The sequence below is a fragment of the Natator depressus genome, chromosome 20, assembly GCF_965152275.1.
Source record: "Natator depressus isolate rNatDep1 chromosome 20, rNatDep2.hap1, whole genome shotgun sequence".
NCBI classification, from domain to species: Eukaryota; Metazoa; Chordata; order Testudines; family Cheloniidae; genus Natator; species Natator depressus.
In genome coordinates, this window is record NC_134253.1 from 26,809,825 (window position 1) to 26,831,896 (window position 22,072).

Genomic DNA, 22,072 nt, shown 5'->3' on the forward strand with positions numbered 1-22,072 from the left:
GTGGGTGGGAATCGGGGGAAGGGGCGCCGGGGGGGACAGGGCGCCGGGGGGGACTAGGCACTGGGGAGACAAAGCGCCGGAGGGGGTGGAGTGTCGGCCATCTGGGCTTCTCCTTGGGGCCTCCCGTAACCAGCCGCTAGCCTAGAGCTAGGCCTGCGGGAGGCAGGGGGGTGGCGCCCTCCCCCTGTGGGGCAGGCTTGGGAGGCCGGGCAGTGGGGGGGGGTTGCAGTGGCTGGGCGTGGGGGGCTGGGGCTGTTTGCCGCCTGTGTCACCCTGCCCGGTGCGTCCCTTGCAGGAAGCCAGCCGGAAGGGGGAGAAGGGGGAGCCGGCCACCATCGAGCCCGTGAGTACCAGTGCAGCCCAGGGCAGAGCCGTCCTGGGGGGACCCTCCCCAGGGTCCCTCGTCCTGCAGTGGAGCCAGCCGGGCCAGGGGTGGGGTGGGACTGGCCCCTGGCCAGGTCGGGCTGTGGGGGGGGGCCCTGGCCAAAGGGAACCAGGCTGTGGGGGGCTCAGCCCGTCCCGTGAGGCCCCCAATGGGCTCCGTCCGGCTGACCGGCCCTGGGGAGCGAGCGGCAGGGCGGGGGGCACTGGGTGGGGGCTCGCCCAGCTCCGGGGACCATGGGTTCAATCCTGCCGGGCGCTGGGGCTGCGCGAGGGGCCGGATCCCCGGTCGGGGGGTTGGGATGCGCTGCCCTAACTGGTTCTTCTCCCCCTAGGGCCGGCGATTCGAAGGGCCGCCGGGAGCCCCGGGCCCAGCGGTAAGGACCCCGCGCTGCGGGGAGTGGGGACCGGGGGGGAGCAGGGGCTGGCGGGTGGGGTCTAGGCGGGAGCGGGGGGGCTCGCTGGGTCTCTGCAGTGGCTGAGGTTCCTCTGTGTCTCTGGCAGGGCGAGATGGGCCCCCCAGGGCCGGCGGGGCCGGCGGGGCTGCCGGGCGACCCTGGCGAGCAGGTAAGCAGCCGCGGCGCCGGGGGAGGGGGCCCTGTCTGAGGCTGCGGGGGGGCGGGGGGGGCTCAGGAATGGGCGGCATGCTCCCCGCCGCGGGGGCTGCGAGTCCCTGCCTGCACTGCCCGCTGATTGACGGGGGGCTCCTTCCCTCCCCCACAGGGCCCTGCGGGGCGGCCGGGGCTGCCGGGAGCCGACGGGGGCCGGGGGCCTCCGGGGACCATGATCATGCTGCCGGTAGGTGGGGGGGGTCGCCGTGGGCTGCGCGGGGCAGGACGGGCCGGGGGGGTTGTGGGGCGCTGAGACTGGCTGGGGGGCTGGTGTCCATCGAGGGGGGCAGTCTGATCCCCACTCTTCGGGTAGGGCTGGGGGGCTGGTGCCCAGGTGGGGGGGAGCGGGCCATTCCCCGCTCTCACTGGGGGGCTGGTGCGCAGGCGGGGGGCAGGGGGTTGGTGCCCCAGCGGGGGGCCCAGCCGCTCCCTGCCCTGTCTCTGACCCGGGCGCTGCCCGTCCCCCCCCAGTTCCAGTTCGGCGGCGACTCGCCCAAGGGCCCCACCGTGTCCTTCCAGGAGGTGCAGGCGCAGGCTGTCCTGCAGCAGGCCAAGGTAAGGCCAGGCCTTGCGCCCGCGCCGGGATCCGCACCCAGGCCCCCGCCCGCTCGCCGGGGCCCGCCTCTGCCCCCACCTCACCGGGCTCCTTCTCTTCCAGCTCTCCATGAAGGGACCCCCGGGCCCCATGGGCTTGACCGGCCGGCCGGGCCCCCTGGTGAGTGGTGGGGCTGGGGGGGCACCAGGGGAAGGGGGGGCAGCATGGGGTAGCGGGGGTGTCGTGGGGTTTATTTCCGGATGTAAAGTGACCCCCAAGGGCTGGGTGGGCTGGCCTGGGAGGCAGGGAATGGGACGTGGGGAGGAGGCAGCTCGGGGGGCAGGGAATGGGATGTGGAGGGCCAGCGGGGGGGCTGAGCCAGGACGTAGCCTTTCCCCTGCCAGTTACTCTGACCTGGGGACCATCACCTCCTCCCCCTGCCCCCCCGTTCCTTCCCCCCCCACCCACCCCCGCGCACTGTGGATTTTCTCCTTTGTTTTTTGTAGGGTCTCCCTGGGAATCCCGGCCTGAAAGGGGACTCGGGAGACATGGGGCCTCAGGTGAGCCGGGGGACCGCAGGAAGGCCAGGGGGCTCCATGTGCCGTGGGGCGGGGGTGCTAAGCAGCGCATGGCCCCTGTGCCCAGCCGGCTTGGGAGACGGGGTTTGGGGCAGGTTTGGGTGGGGGGTGGTCAGTGCCGGGGCTGGCTGAGAGGGGTGTGGGGAGCGGGCTGGGGGCCAGTGTGGGGCCCAGTGGGGTGCAGAGTCTGGATGGAGGGAGGTTAAGGGCCCAGCTCAGGGGGGAAGAGTGGGGCCCAGTGGGGAGGTTGGGGGGTGGGGCCTGATGGGGGGTGCAGCTGGCACAAGACCGGGGGGGTGCCCAGCTGGGGGTGTCCAGTGGAGCTGTCAGCCCTTCTTTCTCCCGCAGGGTCCACGGGGGATGCAGGGCCCACCCGGCCCACCGGGGAAAGGGGGCAAACGGGTGAGTGGGGGCACAGTCTGGGGGGTGCCCTTGGGGGCTGCCCCCCTCCCGCCCGGCCCGGGGCACCTGGCAATGCAGCACCCTCCCCTGGGGCAGTAAAACGACAGAGTTCCTGCCCCGGCACCTCTGCTCCGTGCCCCTCACCCCCCGGCCTGCCCCGGGCGCCCCCATCCCCCTCCTCAGTGACCCCGTCCCTGCCCCCCGATCCCTGCCCTGGCCCAGCGAGGGCGGCCTGGCGGGTCCCCCACGGCCTGGTCACAGCTCAGAGCAGCGGGGCCGTGCTCCCGCGCTGGGGTCCCGCCGAGACCCGGCCCTGGCCCTCTGGAGCAGGCTCTGCCCCGGCCACCCGACTTCGCTTTGCCCCCTGGGGACCCCCGGGTCCCGCCCAGCCCTCGGGCTCTGGGGGTAAACGTGTCGCCGACAAGGGAAGCCCACAGCCTTGCACCCCCCCCGGCTCCGAGCAAGCACCAGGCTCCTGGGGCCTCTGTTCTGCCAGCCCTCCCCTAAGGAAGGGGCCCCGGGGGCCCGTCCCTTCACTGGCACAGAGCCACGGCCCGGCTGGTTATTCACCAGGTCTGGTCGTGTCTGAGTTGGGCCCAGGGACCCCGCTGGGGGCTTTGAACTGTCCTCAGGGGCCAGGTGACCTGCAGCCACGGTGCCACCCCGGGGGGACGCGTCAGGGGCTGAGCCCCGCACTGGGGGTCCGCAGCCCCCCGGTCCCCCGAGAGCTCAGCCCAGCCAGTGCTTTGTTCCATGGGCTCTGGCGGCCCGGCCCCGAGGCGGCGTCAGTCCCTATCGACGTCCCAGACACCCCCCCCCCCGAGAGCCTCCCAACCCCCCCACAGCTGGCCCCGAACCGGCCCCCTTTAGCCGGTCCAGCCTGCAGAGCGGGCCTCTCACACCCTTGACATGTTTTGCAGGGTCGCTCTGGGGCGGACGGTGCCCGGGGCCTCCCAGGGGACACCGGACCCAAGGTCTGTGGCTGGATTGAGATCCCTGGCGGGGGGATTGGGGGGGGGGCTGGGAGTCAGGACTCCTGGGTTCTATCTCCAGCTCCAGGAGGGGAGCAACTGGTGGGTTGTGGGGGGGTGGGGCCAGGAGCCCTGGTTCTGTTCCCAGCCTTGCCACAAACCCCCTTGCTGTGTGGCTGGTGAGTCCCTTCCCCTCTGGCGCCTCAGTTTCCCCTGCTCTGACATGAAGAGGCAACTCTGCGGCCCCTGGGTCCTGTGCGGCCTCACTTCCAAGGGCTTTGCAGCTGGAGCTCAGTCTGGCAGGGGACGATGGGGCGGGGAGATGATGTGGGGGAGGAAGGGGGAAGGGTGGGAAGGGGGCAAGCGGGGAGATAAGGGGCTGGCTGAGGGACCCTGGCAGGGAGTGGAGCCCTCTGGGGTGGGGCAGGGGGTGTCTGTGGCCCCCCTCACACCCCGTGTGCTGGGCCTGGTCCCTGCCCCACTCCCAACTGGGCCTGCATGGCTAACGACCTCCCCCCCGCACCCATAGGGCGACAGGGGCTTCGATGGGCTGCCGGGGCTGCCGGGCGAGAAGGGTCACAAGGTAAGTGTGAGCCCCCCACCCGGCCCCACGGGGCAGCTGTGAACACGGGGCCCCGACCCTCCGTTCCTGGCCCCACGGGGCAGCTGTGAGCGCCCCCCAGCCTGGCCCCACAGGCCTCACCTCTCACTCTCTCTCCCGCAGGGGGACATGGGGAAGCCAGGGCCAGCGGGCCCCCCAGGAGAGAACGGAGCCAAGGTAAGGGCCCCAGGCGGGGAAGGGGGCACGGGCGCTGCCAGACCCAGCACGGCCCCCCTCAGCTCTGCTCTCTCTCTCCTAGGGCTCGGGCGGACCGGCAGGACCCAGGGGGCAGCCCGGGGAGCCCGTGAGTACCCCACACTGGCACCGGAGGGGGTGGAGGGAAGGACTCCTGGGTTCACTCCCTGGCTGTGGGAGGGGGTGGGCTCTGGTGGGGTTGAGCAGGGCGGGCTGGGAGCCAGGACTCCTGGGTTCTCTCCCTGGCTCTGGGAGGGGGTGGGGGCTAGTGGTTAGAGCAGGGGAAGCTGGGAGCCAGGACTCCTGGGTTCCCTCTCTGGCTGTGGGAGGGGAGTAGGCTCTGGAGGGGTCGAGCAGGGGGTGGGGGGCTGGTATTCTCAGGCAGTCTAACGTCTCTTTCTTCGGCCATAGGGCGTGCGCGGCTTGGTCGGCTCCCGTGGCCTCCCCGGCCCCCCAGGACAGCCGGTACGAGTCCTGTCAATGCGTCTCCCCCTCCCCATGTTTGCTGCCCCCCACTGACGCTCTCCCCTCCCCCTGCAGGGCGTGAGCGGCATGGACGGCGTGCCTGGGCCCAAGGGCAACGTGGTGAGAGCGGGCGGGGCCGACCCTAGAGGTGCCGGGGGCTGTGGGATGTTGGGGGGGCTCTGGGCGGTAGAAGGGGCTGGGGGGTGGTTGTGGGGGGCCCCCCCAGCTGGACTTGAAGCGCCTTGCCCTGGCGGCTGGGCAGGGTGGGGGTGGGGGCGGCCTGTGCCCACGTCTCACGGATGCTGCTCTCTCCCCAGGGGATCCAGGGGGAGCCGGGCCCCCCCGGGCAGCAGGGAACCCCGGGACCCCAGGTATGTCCGTCGCCCGCACGGGGGCCAAATGTGGGCCAATGGGGCGAGGCCGGATTGCTCCCCCTGCCCCCCTTTGCTAATAGTGGGGGTGGTCAGCCAATGCTTCCCACCCCCCCAGCCAGTCCCACTGGAGGTGTGGGCCGGAGATGGGGGCCTGGCCTGGTCGATGAGGCTGCAGGGGGGCTGGGGTCCAGGGTGGCGCGTGTGATGGGGGTGGGGTCAGGGGACGGGCTGGGGGGTGGGACTGAGGCAGGGGTGTGGGCTTGGGGGGTGGGGATGCTGGGGGCGGTAGGGGCCCGGGGTGTGGCGGGGGGGTCCGGGGTGTGTGCAGGGGGGGCCGTACCCCGTCCTCCTGTGACCCATCTCTGTTCTCTCTGCCAGGGCCTGCCTGGCCCCCAGGGGCCTGTCGGGATGCCGGGGGAGAAGGTGAGTGTGGGGAGGGCATGGGGCTGCTCTGGAGCATATGTGGAGCCTCCTGGGACCCCCACTGCAGGGTTGGGGGCATGGAGCGATGGCTCAGTGGGGTGCCCGTTGCAGGACCGGTGTGGGAGGCCAGGGCTGCCGGGGCCCCAGGGGGCTGTGCCCCACGGCCAGGCCCCACGGCGGCTGCAAGTGGGGGCGGCAGGATCTGAGGTAGGCGCCCCCGTGACGTGTCCTTTCTCCGTGCAGGGCCCGCTGGGGAAGCGGGGCATGCAGGGCGTGGCCGGCGCTGACGGGCCCCCCGTAAGTACTGGGGACGCCAGGCTCCGGAGGGCAGGGGTCGGCGGAGGGGCTGGGGGCTCAGACACAGGCGTGGGCTTTGCCTGGCACATTCCCCCCACCACCCGGGAACAAACACACAGACAGACCACAGCATGTCCCGTCCCCGCCCCCGGCACACATGCATCCCCCCCGCTGGTACGTGTCCCCCCCAGGAACACCCCCCCCCCGGGGCAAACACACAGGCGGACCACAGCATGTGCCCCCTCCCCCGGCACATCCCCCCGGGCACACGCCCCCCAGCACCCCCCATCCCCCTGGGCACCCCCTATCCCCTCCTCTTTTATCCCCTGCAGCCAGTGAGCTGGATAGCGGCCGGGGTGGGGCTGCTGGGGGCCCCGGAGCCCAGCCTGGCGCTAACCTGCCCGTGTCTCTTGTGCTTCCTTGCAGGGTCACCCTGGCAGAGAGGGGCCGGCGGGGGAGAAAGGGCTCCAGGTACAGAGCCCCTGGGGCCTGGGCTGCCCCCCATCAGGGGCATGTGGGGAGCAGGCGAAGCAGCCGCACGCCCCAGGGCCACAGCCCCATCCTGGTGGTGCCCTTGGGGGGCAGGGCCCATGGAGCCCTTGAGGGGGTCGTGCAGGGCGTGAGGGCTGTGGGGGGGTCATACCGGAGGTGGGGCCTGTGGGGAGGGTTCGTGGGGGGGGTGTCGTTTCCGTGGGGGGTGGGGCCCATGGGGAGCAGGGCTGGGGTGTCTGACGCTCTCTCTCCCTAGGGCCCATCCGGCGCCGTGGGACCCGTTGGCTATCCAGGCCCACGCGGGGTCAAGGTGGGTCCTGCCCCCAGTGCTCAGCTGTGCCCCAGCGAAGGCCTCCCTTCCCCCACCCCGGGCCGTCAGCCAGGCCAGCCCCACGGCAGGGTCAGAGCCCAGACAGGAGCTGCCCCCTGCCATGCCAGCGCCTCCACGTGTGACTCTGGCAACCCCCCGGGGCCTCTCCCCCCACGTGCCCCAGGGCCTCCAGCCCGACGCCAGCGGGGGGCACGGGGGGCGCTGGCTGCCTCCAGAGTGTTTGGGGCCCAGAGTCCTGCTCTGACCCCCTCCCCCCGTGTCTCTGCAGGGGGCCTTCGGAGCCAGGGGCCTGAAGGGAAGCAAAGGGGAGAAGGTAAGGACGAGGGGGGGCCGGTGGGGAACACACCAGCTGGGACCTGCCAGGTGACGTGTCCCACTGCGGGAGTGGGGCCTGGGCTGGGGCCAGGTTAGCAGGGGCTGCGGGTCGGGAGTGAGGGGCACCGGCAGAGCTGAGGGGGGGGCCCAGGGCTGGGCTAGCAGGGGGCTGCGGGTCGGGAGTGAGGGGGACCGGCAGGGCTGGGGGGGCAGAGCCCGGCTAGCAGGGGGCTGCGGGTCGGGAGTGAGGGGCACCGGCAGGGCTGGGGGGGCAGGGCCGGGCTAGCAGGGGGCTGCGGGTCGGGAGTGAGGGGCACCGGCAGGGCTGGGGGGTCAGGGCCCGGCTAGCAGGGGGCTGCGGGTCGGGAGTGAGGGGCACCGGCAGGGCTGGGGGGGCAGGGCCGGGCTAGCAGGGGGCTGCGGGTTGGGAGTGAGGGGCACCAGCAGAGTGGGGGGGGGCAGGGGGCTGGGGGACCTTTGGGCATCCCCTATGTTGATCGTTCAGGGGGCCGAGCTCCCAGTTCACTACGAGAAGGGGACCCCCCCCCCGGGTTTCGGGGTTGGCCCCACCCGGCCTGACCCATGTCTCTGTCCAGGGAGAAGACGGATTCCCCGGCTTCAAGGGTGACATGGGCCACAAGGGTGACAGGGTGAGCGGGGCCCCTCCTGGGGGGGTTGGGGTGAGCGGGGCCCCTCCTGGGGGGGAACTGGGGGGGCTGACCGCACAAATCACCGTAAATTGTTGGACACTGCCTGTCGGCTGGGCCTGGCAGAGCTGGGCAGTGGGGCAGGGACCCGGGAGAGGGGGTTGGGCTCTGGGTGTGGGGCGGGAGGAGGGAGGGGCAGGCAGGGCTCTGGCCGTGGGGCAGAAGGGGGAGGGGCGGGGCTTGGGGGGGCAGGAGGGGGGCTCCGGCCCAGGGGATGAAGGGGGCGGCACAGGGGCAGTCCCCCCCCTAACGCCGCGGTATCCCTGTGCCGGGGCGCGTCTCTCTCTCCGTTGCAGGGCAACGCGGGGCTGCTGGGGCCGCGGGGGGAGGACGGCCCCGAGGGGCTGAAGGGCCAGCTGGGCCCCGTGGGGGAGGCGGGCGCCTCCGGCCCGGCGGGGGAGAAGGTGAGTGCGTCCCCGTCCCCCCGCCCCCGCATCCGGCTGGGGGCCCTGCCGCCTCTCAGCTCCGCTCTCTCTCGCTGCAGGGCAAGCTGGGCGTGCCAGGCCTGCCGGGCTACCCTGGGCGCCAGGGCCCCAAGGTAAGTGGGGGGCAGGAGGCTGGGACCTGGGAGGGGGGCCCAGGCCCCCTGGCTTCGCCCCCCTGACCCGTGCTCTCTCCCGCAGGGCTCTGCCGGCTTCCCGGGCCCCCTGGGGCTCGCAGGGGAGAAAGGAAAGCGGGTGAGTGAGCCGGGCCCCTGCGCCCAGCACGGCCCCTGCCCCACGCGCCCCTGGCAGGCGGGCAGCAGCAGCTGGGGACACTGAGGCCAGAGGCCCGAGGCCACGCCGGGAGCGGGCGGCAGGGCCAGGGGCGGAAGCCTGGAGCCCTGAGTCCCCGCCCCATGGGCCCTACGCTCGGCCAGCCTCCCTGGCCCTCCCAGCCGGGCGCCCACGGCCTGGGTGTGTGCGTGCCCCCCTCGGGTCCGGGTCCCTGGCCGGCGGGCGCTGGGAGAGACGCGTCGCGTGTGCTGTGTCCTGGCGCCGTCACCCGCGTGTCAGCCGGGGCGTGTCACGGACCCACGGGATGGAACAGCCTCGGGGAGGCCCCGTCCCTGAGCCAAGCCCCCGGGTGCCCCGCTCCCTCTGGGGGAAACCCACGTCCCTTCGGCCCGAGCTCTGGGCCTGCAGCCCCCTGCGACCTCTGGGCAGTGCGGTCCAGGGAGACTCGTCCAGGGACTGACGCCCCTCGCCCAGCGTGCCAGGCACCACCCTGTGAGCCAGCAGCCCTGTGCCAGCCGCACCAGGGAAACTGAGGCACACGCTGGCTTGATCTATATATTACTAGAGTCTCATAGGTGATCGCAGGGGAGCAGCCGGCCCTTCCGCATGTGCAGGGCCCGCATGCGTGGGGCACGTGGTGTATGTGCCCGTGGGGCAGGGCAGCACCACGCGCAGTATTTCGCCCACGCTACCGTTTTGTTCTCCCCTCGCAGGGCAAGGCTGGCCAGGCCGGGCAGGCGGGACAGCGTGGACCTCCGGTGAGCGGCCCCAGACACCCCCGGCCCCCCACAGCGCCTGGGGGGACAGGCCAAGGAGCCAGCTCTGTCCCCCAGTGACCGCCCCCATGTTCCCCAGCTACCAGCCCTGACTCCTCCCATACGCTAGTGACTGGCCCCAGCTGGCCCCAGCTGGGCCCCAGAGCCCCTCCCCAGTGACCGGCCCCGGCTGGGCCCCAGAGCCCGCCCCACAGTGACCGGCCCCAGCTGGGCCCCAGAGCCCCCCGCAAGTGACTGGCCCCGGCTGGGCCCCAGAGCTCCCCCCACCCCACAGTGACCGGCCCCAGCTGGGTCCCAGAGCCCCCCTCAATGACTGGCCCTGGCTGGGCCCCAGAGCTCCCCCCACCCCCACAGTGACCGGCCCCAGTTGGGCCCCAGAGCCCCTCCCCAGTGACCAGCCCCGGCTGGGCCCCAGAGCCCCCCCACAGTGACTGGCCCCGGCCTTGTCCCAGAGCTCCCCCCACCCCACGGTGACCGGCCCCAGCTGGGTCCCAGAGCTCCCCCCCCCACAGTGACTGGCCCCGACTGGGCCCCAGAGCTCCCCCCACCCCCACAGTGACCGGCCCCAGCTGGGCCCCAGAGCTCCCCCCACCCCCACAGTGACCGGCCCCAGCTGGGCCCCAGAGCTCCACCCAGCCAGCGCTGAGCAGGCCCCGGTGCCCCCCATCCGCCAGGTCCTGGTCTCGGGCAGCCCGCCCCGCCTTGCACCCGCTCATCCCGCTCTCCCTCTCTCTGCCCAGGGCCTGCCAGGGGAGCGAGGCCAGACGGGGCCGACGGGGAAGCCGGGACCGAAGGTAGCTCAGGGTCTGGCTGCGCCGCGCCAGCCCCACCCGCTCCGTCTGTCCGTCCGTCCATGTCCACCCTCCGGGTATTAGCCAGACCCCCCTTGTCCAATATCCCCCCCACCGTGGGTACAGCACCCTGGCCCCACTCCATGGGGTGCTGGGGACCGAGCCCAGTTCCCTGCCATCCCCCCATTGACCTCTGCCCCCCATACCCAGTGCCCTCCCTCTGCCCAGCACCTCCACAGTGCCCGGTGGCCCCCAGTGCCCCCCATCTTCCTCACCTGGCACCCCTGCCAGGCATCCCGCCCCCTGGTCCGCCCCCCACACAGGCCTTGTCTCGCCCCCGTCCCCTCGACTCACCCCGACCCGGCGCCCATCCCTGCTGCCCGTGCCCCGGCTGGCGCGTGCCCTGGCACAGGGTCCCCGTCCCCGAGCGGGGGCTGGCCACCCTCAGCCTGGTTCTCTGTCCCCAGGGCGACGCCAGCCATGACGGGGCCCCCGGAGCCGTGGGGGAGAAGGTCAGTCTGAGCAGGGACCCCACGGGCTGGCCAGTGTCTGTGGGCGTGGGGGATCCCCCACCGACCCCCTGCCCTGGGGCAGGACAGCCACCCAGGGGGAGCAGGGCCTCTGTGGGGCTCGGGGGAAGGGGGGTACAGGGGTCCTGGGGGGCTAAGGGGAGGGGGAGGAGTACAGGGGTCCTGGAGGGGTGGGGGAGGGGAATACAGGGGCTCTGGAGGGCTGTGGGAGAGGGTGGGGGAGGGGAATTGAGGGGGGTCTGGGTGCTGTCCCCCTTGTGCTCACAGCTGTTCTCCTGCTCTCCCAGGGCCCCCAGGGGCCGCAGGGCCCCAACGGTTTCCGAGGCCCGAAGGGTCCACCTGTAAGTACAACTCCCCCTCCCCACCGGTGCAGGGGGCTCAGCGCCCCTGGGGTGCCTGGGCTGGGATCCCCCTCCCCGCTGCTGGCTATAGGGGCCTCTTACAGAGGAATGAACCCTCCTGGGGGTCCCTCCTGCAGGGCTGGGGTTCAGGGAGGGCCATTATGGGAGGAGCTGCGGAGCGAGTGGGGTGGCCCTGGGCGGGGGGATGGAGATCTGGCCTGTTGGTGTGTGGGGCAGCCTTGCGGGGAGGCGTGTGGGGTGGCCCTGGGGGGGAATCTGGGCAGTTGGTGCATGGGGGAGCCCTGGGGGGAGGCGTGTGGGGTGGCCCTGGGGGGAATCCGGCAGGTTGGTGCGTGGGGCAGCCCTGGGGGGAGGCGTGTGGGGCAGCACTGGGGGGATCTGGCCGGTTGGTGCGTGGGGCGGCCCTGGGGGGGAGGTGTGTGGGGCGGCCCTGGGCGGGATCCAGCAGGTTGGTGCGTGGGGCAGCCCTGGGGGGATCCGGCCGGTTGGTGCGTGGGGCAGCCCTGGGGGGAGGCGTGTGGGGTGGCCCTTGGGGGGAGGCATCTGGGGCGGCCCTGGGGGGGTCCGGCCGGTTGGCGCTCGCAGCCCCTGACTCTGCGCCTTGGCAGGGCCCAGCCGGGAAGGACGGGTTGCCCGGACACCCAGGACAGCGCGGGGAGCCGGTGAGTGGCCCCCCCATACCCCTGTCGCCGCCCCAGTGGGCCCGGCTGCTGGGGCTGGCCAACGCTCACCCCCGTCTCTCCGCAGGGATACCACGGCAAGACCGGCCCCCCTGGCCCCACGGGAGTGGTGGGACCCCAGGTGAGTGAGCCCTGCGTCCCCCGGCCCCATGCCTGCCCTGGCCCCGTGCCCTCGGGAGCCTGGGCCCATCTCCCTGTCAATGACCTGTGATGGGTCCCCCTCTCCACCGGCTGCTGTGGGGGTGGGGCTGCCCCTTCTCTTGCAGGGCCCAGCAAGCCCCCCATTGGATCCAGACCACCCTGCCCCACCTCACTGGTGCCCCTTCTCTGCCCCTCAGGGTAACTCGGGCGAGACGGGCCCCATTGGAGAGCGGGGGCATCCAGGCTCCCCTGGCCCCCCTGGGGAGCAGGGGCTACCAGGGGCTGCCGGCCGGGAAGGGGCTAAGGTAAGTGCCATGCTGGGGGCCGTGGATTCATGCATGGAGCGGGGGGGGTGCTCACGTGCCCCCCAGTTCCTCCATGGGCAGCACTGCAAGCAGGCCTGACCAGGGGCTGGGAGCCCGGACACCTGGGTTCTCTGGGAGGGGAGTGGGTGGGTCCGGTGCTCCGGAACGGCTCTGTCTGAAGCCAGCCAGGTCTGGGGTGGCGCGACTCCCCCCAGGGCACCTGTCACCAGGGCAAGGAGCCTCCTCCGCGACAGCCGTTCCGGTCTGACCTCGGCCCGGCCAGCAGCCTGTTCACACTTCCCCTTGGCGGGTGCAGCGGGACAGGACCCCTGGGGCCCTGCCCCCCCACTCTGCAGTCAGCCGTGACTCTCAGCCAGTCAACGGGAACAGGATCAGTGACTTTTGAGGGGACCCTGGGCCAGATGCCTCCGAGACTGCTCAGCTTCCAGCGACCCGACCCCCTGACACACCTGCTGTTCCTCCTCCTGGTCTTTGTCTCACTTCCCTGGGGCAAAGTGTTCTCTGGTCGCATCCCCCCTCCTGGGTCTCAGGTTACGAAGGGCACCATCCATCGCACATGTGCTGGCAGCTGGAGCCACCTCACCTGCCCCTGAGGGTCTCAGCAAAAGTCAAACACCCAATTCCACCACCTAGGCCTTGGTGCAATACACAGGGAAACTGAGGCACCCAGTATTCATGCAAAACAGTAAGACTCACATAGTCTTGTGCACAACACAATAAGGAGGAAAAATCCACTTTGTCACAGTGTAGTCTAGTGGTTAGCGGTGGTGGGGTGGGGAGCCCGGACTCCTGGGTCCTACCCTTAGCTCTGCCCGGGCTGGCTGCATGCCTGGGGCAGAGATTAATAAGGTTTAAGGCCAGGAGGACCCACTGTGATCATCCCGTCCAGCCTGCTGCTAGGACACCCCCAATTAGTGCCTGTTCGCGCTGGAGAAGGTCTCAGAGCCCCCAACCCTTGTCGATGCAGAGGGGCCGTGTGACGAAGTGGGGTTTTATTCATCTTGGGGACCCCTCAACAAGGCAACTCATACTGGTGGTGGATTTCGCTCCCTGCTGTCCTGTGGGTGGCCCCTTGGGGCCCCGTTTTCAGCAGGGTGGGTGTGGTGCAGCAGGGAGCGGGGTGGATTGACCTGGGGATGTCGCAAGGGAGTTTTACTGGGACTGTCGGCACTGGGATGGGATAGCGGGGGGGCTTCACTGGAGGGACGATACCTGAGCCTGTCACCTGAGCCAGGAGGGGGCTGGGGCGGGTGACATCTTCTGCCTGGGAAGCTGGGCAAAGGCTGGAGGAGGGGCCGGGGGAGTCGGCTGGATGGGGTTTGGAGCTGGCTGGGGAAATGGAGGGAGGCTCAGATGGGGGCTCTGGCCTCCCTGCCCCCCAAGACGGACCTGACTAAGGGGTCCTGTTCTCTGAACCTACAAGCTCTGTGTTAGACCATGTTCCTGTCATCTAATAAACCTTCTGTTTTACTGGCTGGCTGAGAGTCACGTCTGACTGCGGAGTTGGGGGGCAGGACCCTCTGGCCCCCCCAGGACCCCGCCTGGGTGGACTCGCTGTGGGAAGCGCACGGAGGGGCAGAGGATGCTGAATGCTCCAAGGTCAGACCCAGGAAGGTGGAGCCGGGGGAGCTGTGTGTCCTGCAGACAGGCTGCTCCCAGAGAGGAGACTCCCCAGAGTCCTGCCTGGCTTCATGGGGAGCAGTTCCAGAGCATCGCCCGGGGACTCTGACAGTGGGGTTCCCCGAGGAGATCCTTACAGACCAGGGCTCCAATTTCATGTCAACTCTGCTCCGGTGCTTGTGGGAGAAGTGTGGGGTCCAGCACACACCAAGTTGTCCCGGAGTCCCCGGGCGATGCTCGGGAACTGCTCCCCACGAAGCCAGGCAGGACTCTGGGGCAGTCGCCTTCCTATGAGCAGCCTGTCTGCAGGACACACAGCTCACCTGGCTTCCACCTTCCTGGGTCTGACCTCGGAGCATTCAGCATCCTCTGCCCCTCCATGCGCTTCCCACAGCGAGTCCGCCCAGGTGGGGTCCTGGGGAAGCCAGAGGGTCCTGCCCCCCAACTTCGCAGTCAGACGGGACTCTCAGCCAGCCAGGAAAACAGAAGGTTTATTAGACGACAGGAGCACGGCCTAACACAGAGCTTGTCATTCCAGACATCAGTGACTTTCAGCGAAGTCCATCTTGGGAGTCCTGGGCCAGGCACCCTGGATTCCCCCCTTCCAGTCCCCCCATGCAGACCCCCAGCTCCCCGCCACCCCACCTCCGACACCCCCCTTGATGCTCGTCCTCCTTCTCTTTGTCTCGGTTCCCAGGCCAAAGGTGTCACCTGGTCGCACCCCCCTCCTGGGTCTCAGGTCACACAGGTGCAAAGAGCTGGGCAGCCTCACCTGCCCGGAGGGCCTCAGCAAAATCACACCTCCAATTCCTACCACCTCAGTGCAGTGCACAGGGAAACTGAGGTACACACAGTACAGTATTAGTGGAGGACAGTAAGACTCACCTGCAACGTAACAAGATGAATAAAACCCCACTTCCTCACAGGCTGGACACGCTGGGCCTGGGGTCAGCTGCTCAGGGCCCCCTGGCAAACACTGGCACCTTCTTCCTGCTCTGCAGGTGCCCAGCACCAGCTCCTGGGGCCCCTCGCTGCTCCCTGTACGGACCGAGGGCTCAGCCGCCCCAGCCAGCTCTGCCCCCGCCCCGGGGCGTGGGGAATGGGGGGCTGTGCCCTGCTGCAGGCCCTGCCCCCTTGGCTCTGGTAGGGTGAGGGGCGTCTGCCTGCGGTTGGGGTGTGGGAGGGGTCCCCCCTCACTGCTAACCATCTCTGTCCCCTAGGGCGACCCTGGCCCGGCCGGCCTGCCTGGGAAAAACGGCCCCCCAGGAATCCCTGGCTTTCCCGGCACCAGAGCCGCGCCCGGCGAGACGGTGAGTGCTGCTTGAGCGGGGGGCTGTGAGGGCTGGTGCTGGGGTGGGGCACCCGCGGGGTGTAACGGTCCTGTCTTGTCTCCTCCCCAGGGGCCGGCCGGCCTGAAGGCAGGGAAGGGCCTCCCGGGCCCCCGGGCCCCACAGTGAGTAGCTGGCCCCATGGCCCCATCCCCTCTCCTGGGGGAGCCCAGTGCTGGGGTGGGGCCCACAGGGGACTTCTGGGGGGGAGGGAAGGGGGTTTGGGGACTCTTGGGGGCCTTTGGGAGGCTTGCGGGGTTGGGGGAATGGGGTTCTGGGGGGTTGTCTGTGGGAGAGTCAATGGGGGACTTGGGGGGCTGTCAGAGGGGGTGCGGTGTGGTGGGCTCTGAAGGCTCTCAGGGCAGGGTCTCAGTGGTGTTTGGTAGGGGGGGTCTTCCATGGGGGAATTGGGGGCACGGCACCCCCCAACCAATGTGCAATTCTCCCCAGGGCTCCACCGGTGAGCGAGGCCCCTCGGGGGCAGCTGGAGGCATCGGGCTGCCAGGCCATGGGGGGGAGCAGGGCCCCCCCGGCCCCGCTGGGGAGAAGGGTGCCCCGGTAAGTGCTGGCTGCTCCTGTTGGGGCCACTCCTGGACGTGGGGCTCTTGGAGGGGGGCAGTGTGAGTGCAGTGGGGGGCTGCACCTTTCTGGGGGGTCAGTCTCTGCCCCGGGGGGGGGGAGACCCTGGGGGAAGGGGGTTGGTCAATGCCCCATGTGGCCCCTACTGACCCTGCTTTTAGTTGCTCCCTTTTCTGCCCCACAGGGCGAGAGGGGCCCAATGGGCCCTGCTGGGCATGATGGGATCCAGGGACCCGGGGGCCTGCCAGGCCCAGCTGGACCCCCGGGCCCTGCGGGCGAGGATGGCGACAAGGTAGGTGGGATGGAGCATCGCGCCGAGTTGGGGTCTCCAGCGACGGTTCCCCCGGTGATGGGGGGTTCCCTGGGGATGGTTCCCGTGGCGATGGCTGGTTTGTGGGGGACGGTTCCCCCGGCGATGGCGGGTTCCCTGGGGACGGTTCCCGTGGCGTGGGGTCCTCAGAAGGTCTCATCAAGGTCTCTTTGTGTCACGGGGTCCCCGGGCGATGCTCTGGAACTGCTCCCCACGAAGCCAGGCAGGACTCTGGGGAGTCTCCTCTCAGGGAGCAGCCTGTCTGCAGGACACACAGCTCACCCGGCTCCACCTTCCTGGGTCTGACCTCGGAGCATCCAGCCTCCTCTGCCCCTCCCTGCGCTTCCCACAGCGAGTCCACCCAGGCGGGGTCCTGGGGAAGCCAGAGGGTCCTGCCCCCCAACTTCGCAGTCAGACGGGACTCTCAGCCAGCCAGTAAAACAGAAGGTTTATTAGACGACAGGAACATGGTCTAAACCAGGGCTTGTAGGTGCAAAGAACAGGACCCCTCAGCCGGGTCCATTTTGGGGGGCAGTGAACCAGACAACCCCGCCTGCCCTTCACTCCATGTCCCAGCCAGCCCCAAACTGAAACTCCCCCCAGCCCCTCCTCCTCTGGGCTTTGTCCCTTTCCCGGGCCAGGAGGTCACCTGATTCCTTTGTTCTCCAACCCTTTAGCTCTCACCTCACAGGGGGGAAGGGCCCAGGCCATCACTGGCCAGGAAACAGGGTGTTGGCCATTTTGTTCACTGGCCCTTTGCTCTGCAACAATTACACCCCGCCTTATCCCGCCACCTAGAGACTTAAGAAATGCATAGGGGAAACTGAGGCACCCCTACAGTATTCAGAGGAAACAATAAGAACAGTCCCACTTCGTCACACTTTGCCTTTGCAGGGCGAGCTGGGGGGCTCCGGACAGAAAGGGAGCAAGGGGGACAAGGGCGAGGCGGTAAGTACCGGGGGCAGCACTGGGGGTCGCTGTAGGGCCCTGACTGGGCCCTGCAGCCAGGCTCCTCACACCCAGTTCCGGCCCGGCATGAGCCAGGGGTGTGGGGTGGTGCGGGGGGGTCTGAGGAGGAGGCAGGTGGAGACAGGGGAGGGGTGTAGTGGAGGGCTCGGAAGGGGCTGGAGATGCTGGTGGGGTGAACAGTGGGGCAGGTAGGGGGGCAGGGGCCTGGCTTAGGGGCTGCTTTTGCCCCAGCTCTAACTTTGCGCTTCCCCACCCAGGGCCCACCGGGACCAACTGGTATCCAGGGACCCATCGGGCACCCCGGCTCCGCGGTGAGTATCTAGGGAGCACCCAGCTGGCCCCTGGGGCCCTCGGCCCAGTCACCCCTCAGCACCCCTGCTCCCCTCTGACCGCCCAGCCCCACCAGGGAGTCACACGCAGCCCCCGCCCTCCGTGCCCACTAGTGCCCGGGGCTGCGGTTTGACACTCCCAGGAGACCCCTCCTGCCCCAGTGTCCATTGCGGGCACTGTGCCTGGCCCTTCACTGCTGCTGTGTGACCCCCCGGAGCTGTGCGATCCCCACCCCGAACTGCGAGACCTCCCCGAGCTGCACAACCCCCAGCTCTGCCTCCGAGGAGGGGCACTGCACGGGGGGGGGCACCGGCGGGTCTCTGCACCACGGGGGCACTGACCCCGACCCCTCTGCCCTGCAGGGAGTGGACGGGGAGCCCGGCCGCCGTGGGCAGCAGGGGATGTTTGGCCAGAAGGGAGATGAGGGGGCTCGGGGATTCCCTGGCTTGAGTGGCCCTGTCGGATTGCAGGTAGGGACGGGCGCCGGTGGGAGCTGGGCCGGGCTGGCCGGGGCTGCGGGTCGGGAGTGAGGGGCACTGGCAGCGCTGTGGGGGGAGCCCAGGGCCGGGCTAGCAGGGGCTGTGGGTCGGGAGTGAGGGGCACCGGCAGAGCTGGGGGGGGGCCCAGGGCTGGGCTATTGGGGGCTGCGGGTCGGGAGTGAGGGGCACCGGCAGAGCTGGGGGGGGCCCAGGGCTGGGCTATTGGGGGCTGCGGGTCGGGAGTGAGGGGCACCGGCAGAGCTGGGGGGGGGCCCAGGGCTGGGCTATTGGGGGCTGCGGGTCGGGAGTGAGGGGCACTGGCAGAGCTGGGGAGAGGCCAGGGCTGGGCTAGCAGGGGCTGCAGGGCAGGAGTGAGGGGCACTGGCAGCGCTGCGGGGGGAGCCCAGGGCTGGGCTGGCCAGGGCTGTGGGTCGGGAGTGAGGGGCACCGGCAGCGCTGGGTGGGGGCCCAGGGCTGGGCTATTGGGGGCTGCGGGTCGGGAGTGAGGGCACCGGCAGCGCTGCGGGGGGAGCCCAGGGCTGGGCTGGCCGGGGCTGTGGGTCGGGAGTGAGGGGCACCGGCAGCACTGTGGGGGGGAGCCCAGGGCTGGGCTAACAGGGGCTGCAGGTTGGGGGTGGGGGCACCGGCAGCGCTGTGGGGGGAGCCCAGGGCCGGGCTAGCAGGGGCTGCGGGTCGGGAGTGAGGGGCACCGGCAGAGCTGCGGGGGGAGCCCAGGGCCGGGCTAGCAGGGGCTGCAGGGCGGGAGTGAGGGGCACCGGCAGCGCTGTGGGGGGAGCCCAGGGCTGGGCTGGCCGGGGCTGCGGGTTGGCGCTGGCAGAGCCGTTTGGGGGCAGGCCTACATGCTCCAGGAGGGGTTGGGCAGCCCCTGTGCCCCCGGTTAACCCCCCATGTGGTTCTCCGCAGGGCATGCCGGGCCCGCAGGGTGAGAAGGGCGAGAGCGGAGATGTCGGCCCCATGGTATGAGCTCCACGGAGATCCCCCCTGCCCCTCAGCTGCCCCCGCCCCTCCCCTCTTGCCCCCCTCCTCCTCTCACCTCCAATAAGAACATACGAACGGCCAGACTGGGTCAGACCCAAGGTCCCTCCAGCCCAGTGTCCTGTCTCTGACGATGGCTGATGCCAGGTGCCCCAGAGGCAGAGAACAGAACAGGGAATCATCCAGTGATCCATCCCCTGTCGCTCGTTCCCGGCTTCTGGCAAACAGAGGCTAGGGACACCGTCCCTGCCCATCCTGGCTAATAGCCATTCATGGACCTGTCCTCCATGAACTTATCTAGTTCTTTTTTGAACCCCGTTATAGTCTTGGCCTTCACAACATCCTCTGGCAAGGAGTTCCACAGGTTGACTGTGCGTTGTGTGAAGAAATCCCCCTGCCCCCCTGCCTCCCCTTAGCTCCCCCACTGCCCCTCCCCGAGTGACTGTGCCCCTTCGGTGCCCCGTACCCCCTGGCTCGAGCTGCCTGTCCTGTCCCTTCTCTGCAGGGCCTCCCCGGCGCTGCGGGGCCACGTGGGGCGCAGGGACCTGCCGGCGGCGATGTGAGTTCCCCGTCCTTTCCGGGGCGGGAGTGGAGGCTGCCATGGGGCGGCGGGGGGGAATTCCAGGGGCAGGGGGTGCCTGGGGGGGCAGAGGCTGCTGTGGGGCAGGCACTGTGAGCCTCACTGCCTGGCAGGGCACAGCCCCAGTGGCAGGAAGGAGTGGGACAGGGCTCCCGGGGGGCTGAGCAGCGAGTCTCCCCCCCACCCCCGTAATGATGCTGCCTTTGGTGAGATACAACTGAGAGTATCAATTCAGGACCGATTGCTTAGAGCAGGGCAGTCACAGCCCCAGGCTGGGGTTTCTCCCCCTCTCAGGCGTCAAACCAGCCAGGCAGAGAGGACTTCGGTCTCACCCCACTGGCTAACCACAAGTCACACAAGCAATTCCCTTCGACTCTCCAGTTTCCCAGTATCCCCACCAGTGCCCCTCGTTGTGGGGACGAATGGTTATGAAAACCAGTACCCCAGTGAAAGAAAAAGGGTTCTCCCGACCCCAAAGGACCAAGCCCCAGACCCAGGTCAAATGATAACTTAGATCTTACCCACAATGCACGCTTCTAGCCAATTCTTATTAACTAAACTAAAATTTATTAAAAAATAAAAGAGAGAGTTGGTTGAAAGATCAATGTACAGACAGACCTGAGTTCAATTCTTGAGGTCCAGATACAGAGCAGAGATGGTGAGTTTGCAGTTGCCAGAAAGTCCAGAGGTCATAGTCCAGCGTCCATGTTCAGGGTGACTCCAGTCAGTGACTGGGATCTCAGTCCTAGTGGCTCAGGGTTTCCGCTTCTTGAAACCCAAAGCAGATCTGCCATGAAGAAGGATCGGGTCCCAGGGTCTTTATACATTTCCAGCAGCCTCTTGGCCTGAGAAAACAACAGGCTTGACTTTCTGTCTCCCACACATCCTGCAGTTAGCCCAGGGTCATTTATCCATTAAATAAACATTAAATAAATGCAGGTTACCACCACCGTCCAAGAGACCGAGAGGATCGTACTCTTTCACTCAAAGCCATAGCAACAGACAAGACTCGTTTGCTGACCACCCCGGCCCTGCGCACACAGCCCCCTTCTCTCCCTCCAACGCCCATTTCACAGCTCTCTGCGTTGCCAGGTCTTCCTCACCACCCTCAAAGTGCGGCCCCGGGTCCGGTCAGTCTGGGAGTTCGTTAACTCGCGCTGGGCCGGTCCCCTTTCCATGAGATATTATCCTACCCTCCTCACGTCACCCCCGCGTCCTCCCTGTCCCTAGGGCCCCCAGGGGATGCCAGGTGGAACGGGTCAGCCGGGCGCCGTTGGGGACAAGGTGAGTGTGGGGAAGGGGCACGGGGGATGCCATGATGCTGTGTCCTGCCCCCCTGCCCCTGGCCAGGGCACTGGGGATCCCAGCTGGGAAGGGTGTATGGGAACCTTCTGCCCCCCAGAGCCAGCTACGTGCCCCCCTCCCAGCAATGTCCCCACACACCTGCCCCTCCCCTGTCCCAGCCCCCTTCCTGGTGCAGGACGTCCACCCCTGTCCCCATGCCCCTCCCTGGGGCCCCATCCCAGCCCCCCTCCTCGGGACAGGGCCCCCTCCCCTGTCCAGCTCTGGTCTCTCCAGGGCAGTTCTGCAGAGTGCACCCTGCCAGCCCACACAGCCCCCCTTCCCTCTCCCCCGCCCCAGAAGGAGAATGAACACTCAGGGGGAGAGCAGTACAGTGCAAGTGGGGAAACTGAGTCACTCATAGTTGCCATATAAATATTACAGAAATCCTCCCCTTCTCCATCCTGCCCCCAGCCTTGCCCTCTGGGTCCCCCAGCTCGGTGGGGCTGTGCCCATCAGCTGGGCTAGCGCGGAGCTCACTCTGCTCTTCTCTCCTTGCGCAGGGGGAGCCGGGTGAGGCGGGAGACCCCGGGGCCCCAGGGGAGCCAGGCCGGCCGGTAAGTTCTGGGACACAGTGGGACAGGGGGTCTCTGTCTATGCCCAGGACATGCAGCGAGGACCGGGGGCCCCCCGGCAGTGTGCTGAGAAGTCTCGGGCCTGGAAGCGAATTGAGGGTGCCTGGCCCAGCACCCTCCTGCAGCAGCTAGTCTCACAGGTTAACGCCTCACTGTCCTGTGTCCACCAGCCCCATGCTGGAGCCACCATGGAGTGGGGGAAGCAGTGCCAGGGGGGCAAGCTCCATGGGATGCTGCCCTCCCAGTGCCAGCCCTGACGCCCGTGTCTCCCTGCAGGGCATCAATGGGGAACTGGGGGAGAAGGGAGATTCCGGTCCGTCGGGCGCCGCTGGGGCCCCGGGCAAGAGGGGGCCCCCAGGAGAGGATGGAGCCAAAGGCAACCTGGTGAGTGCAGCAGGGCTGGGGGGGGCACAGCAGGGGGGCACCGCATGGGGCCAGTGGGGTTGGGGGGGCACAGCAGGGGGGCACAGCGGGGGGCTGGGGGGGGCTCCGGACGGGGCCAGCAGGGCTGGGGGCACAGCATGGGGCTGGGGGGGTCTCTGCATGGGGCCAGCGGGGCTGGGGGGCACAGCAGGGGGAAAGGAGGATAAGGGGAACAGGGGTCGTGACTTCATTGCTGGCACCTGCCCTCACCCTGCATCTCCCACCCAGTCCACATCCCAACACACCCACCCCCCTCGTGACACACCCAGCTCCCCCCAAACACCCAGCACCCAACCCTCTCACACCCGCCCAGCCCCCAGTTGCTCCCACTCCCCCAGTGTCCAGGCCTTGGGGGGGTCTCAAGCTCTGCCTTGTGCTCACGGACCGTTTCTCCCTGCAGGGCCCCATCGGCTTCCCTGGCGACCCAGGCCCCGCTGGAGACCCCGGGGTGCCGGTGAGTACCCCTGCTTGCCCCACGTGGCTCCAGCCCATCCTGACAGGCCCTGGGGGGAAGGATCTGTCCAGGACTCCTGGGTTCTCTC

The 22,072-nt window shown here is 69.3% G+C and overlaps 1 protein-coding gene across 1 annotated transcript in view; it reads left to right on the forward strand.

Moving 5' to 3' along the window:
• COL5A3 (collagen type V alpha 3 chain) overlaps positions 1 to 22,072 on the forward strand; it is a 46,927-nt gene that overhangs the window by 10,941 nt on the left and 13,914 nt on the right. Inside the window, 45 exon segments of the mRNA XM_074935640.1 lie at positions 296 to 343; positions 717 to 758; positions 886 to 948; positions 1,105 to 1,179; positions 1,464 to 1,547; positions 1,651 to 1,707; positions 2,034 to 2,087; positions 2,454 to 2,507; positions 3,428 to 3,481; positions 4,008 to 4,061; positions 4,203 to 4,256; positions 4,339 to 4,383; positions 4,686 to 4,739; positions 4,815 to 4,859; positions 5,057 to 5,110; positions 5,492 to 5,536; positions 5,780 to 5,833; positions 6,260 to 6,304; positions 6,582 to 6,635; positions 6,925 to 6,969; positions 7,568 to 7,621; positions 7,975 to 8,082; positions 8,163 to 8,216; positions 8,302 to 8,355; positions 9,108 to 9,152; positions 9,911 to 9,964; positions 10,429 to 10,473; positions 10,779 to 10,832; positions 11,462 to 11,515; positions 11,601 to 11,654; positions 11,872 to 11,979; positions 14,841 to 14,930; positions 15,021 to 15,042; positions 15,045 to 15,073; positions 15,399 to 15,506; positions 15,712 to 15,819; positions 16,732 to 16,785; positions 17,064 to 17,117; positions 17,499 to 17,606; positions 18,540 to 18,593; positions 19,117 to 19,170; positions 20,422 to 20,475; positions 21,036 to 21,089; positions 21,384 to 21,491; positions 21,931 to 21,984. Coding sequence (XP_074791741.1) covers positions 296 to 343; positions 717 to 758; positions 886 to 948; positions 1,105 to 1,179; positions 1,464 to 1,547; positions 1,651 to 1,707; positions 2,034 to 2,087; positions 2,454 to 2,507; positions 3,428 to 3,481; positions 4,008 to 4,061; positions 4,203 to 4,256; positions 4,339 to 4,383; positions 4,686 to 4,739; positions 4,815 to 4,859; positions 5,057 to 5,110; positions 5,492 to 5,536; positions 5,780 to 5,833; positions 6,260 to 6,304; positions 6,582 to 6,635; positions 6,925 to 6,969; positions 7,568 to 7,621; positions 7,975 to 8,082; positions 8,163 to 8,216; positions 8,302 to 8,355; positions 9,108 to 9,152; positions 9,911 to 9,964; positions 10,429 to 10,473; positions 10,779 to 10,832; positions 11,462 to 11,515; positions 11,601 to 11,654; positions 11,872 to 11,979; positions 14,841 to 14,930; positions 15,021 to 15,042; positions 15,045 to 15,073; positions 15,399 to 15,506; positions 15,712 to 15,819; positions 16,732 to 16,785; positions 17,064 to 17,117; positions 17,499 to 17,606; positions 18,540 to 18,593; positions 19,117 to 19,170; positions 20,422 to 20,475; positions 21,036 to 21,089; positions 21,384 to 21,491; positions 21,931 to 21,984 — 2,715 coding nt within the window.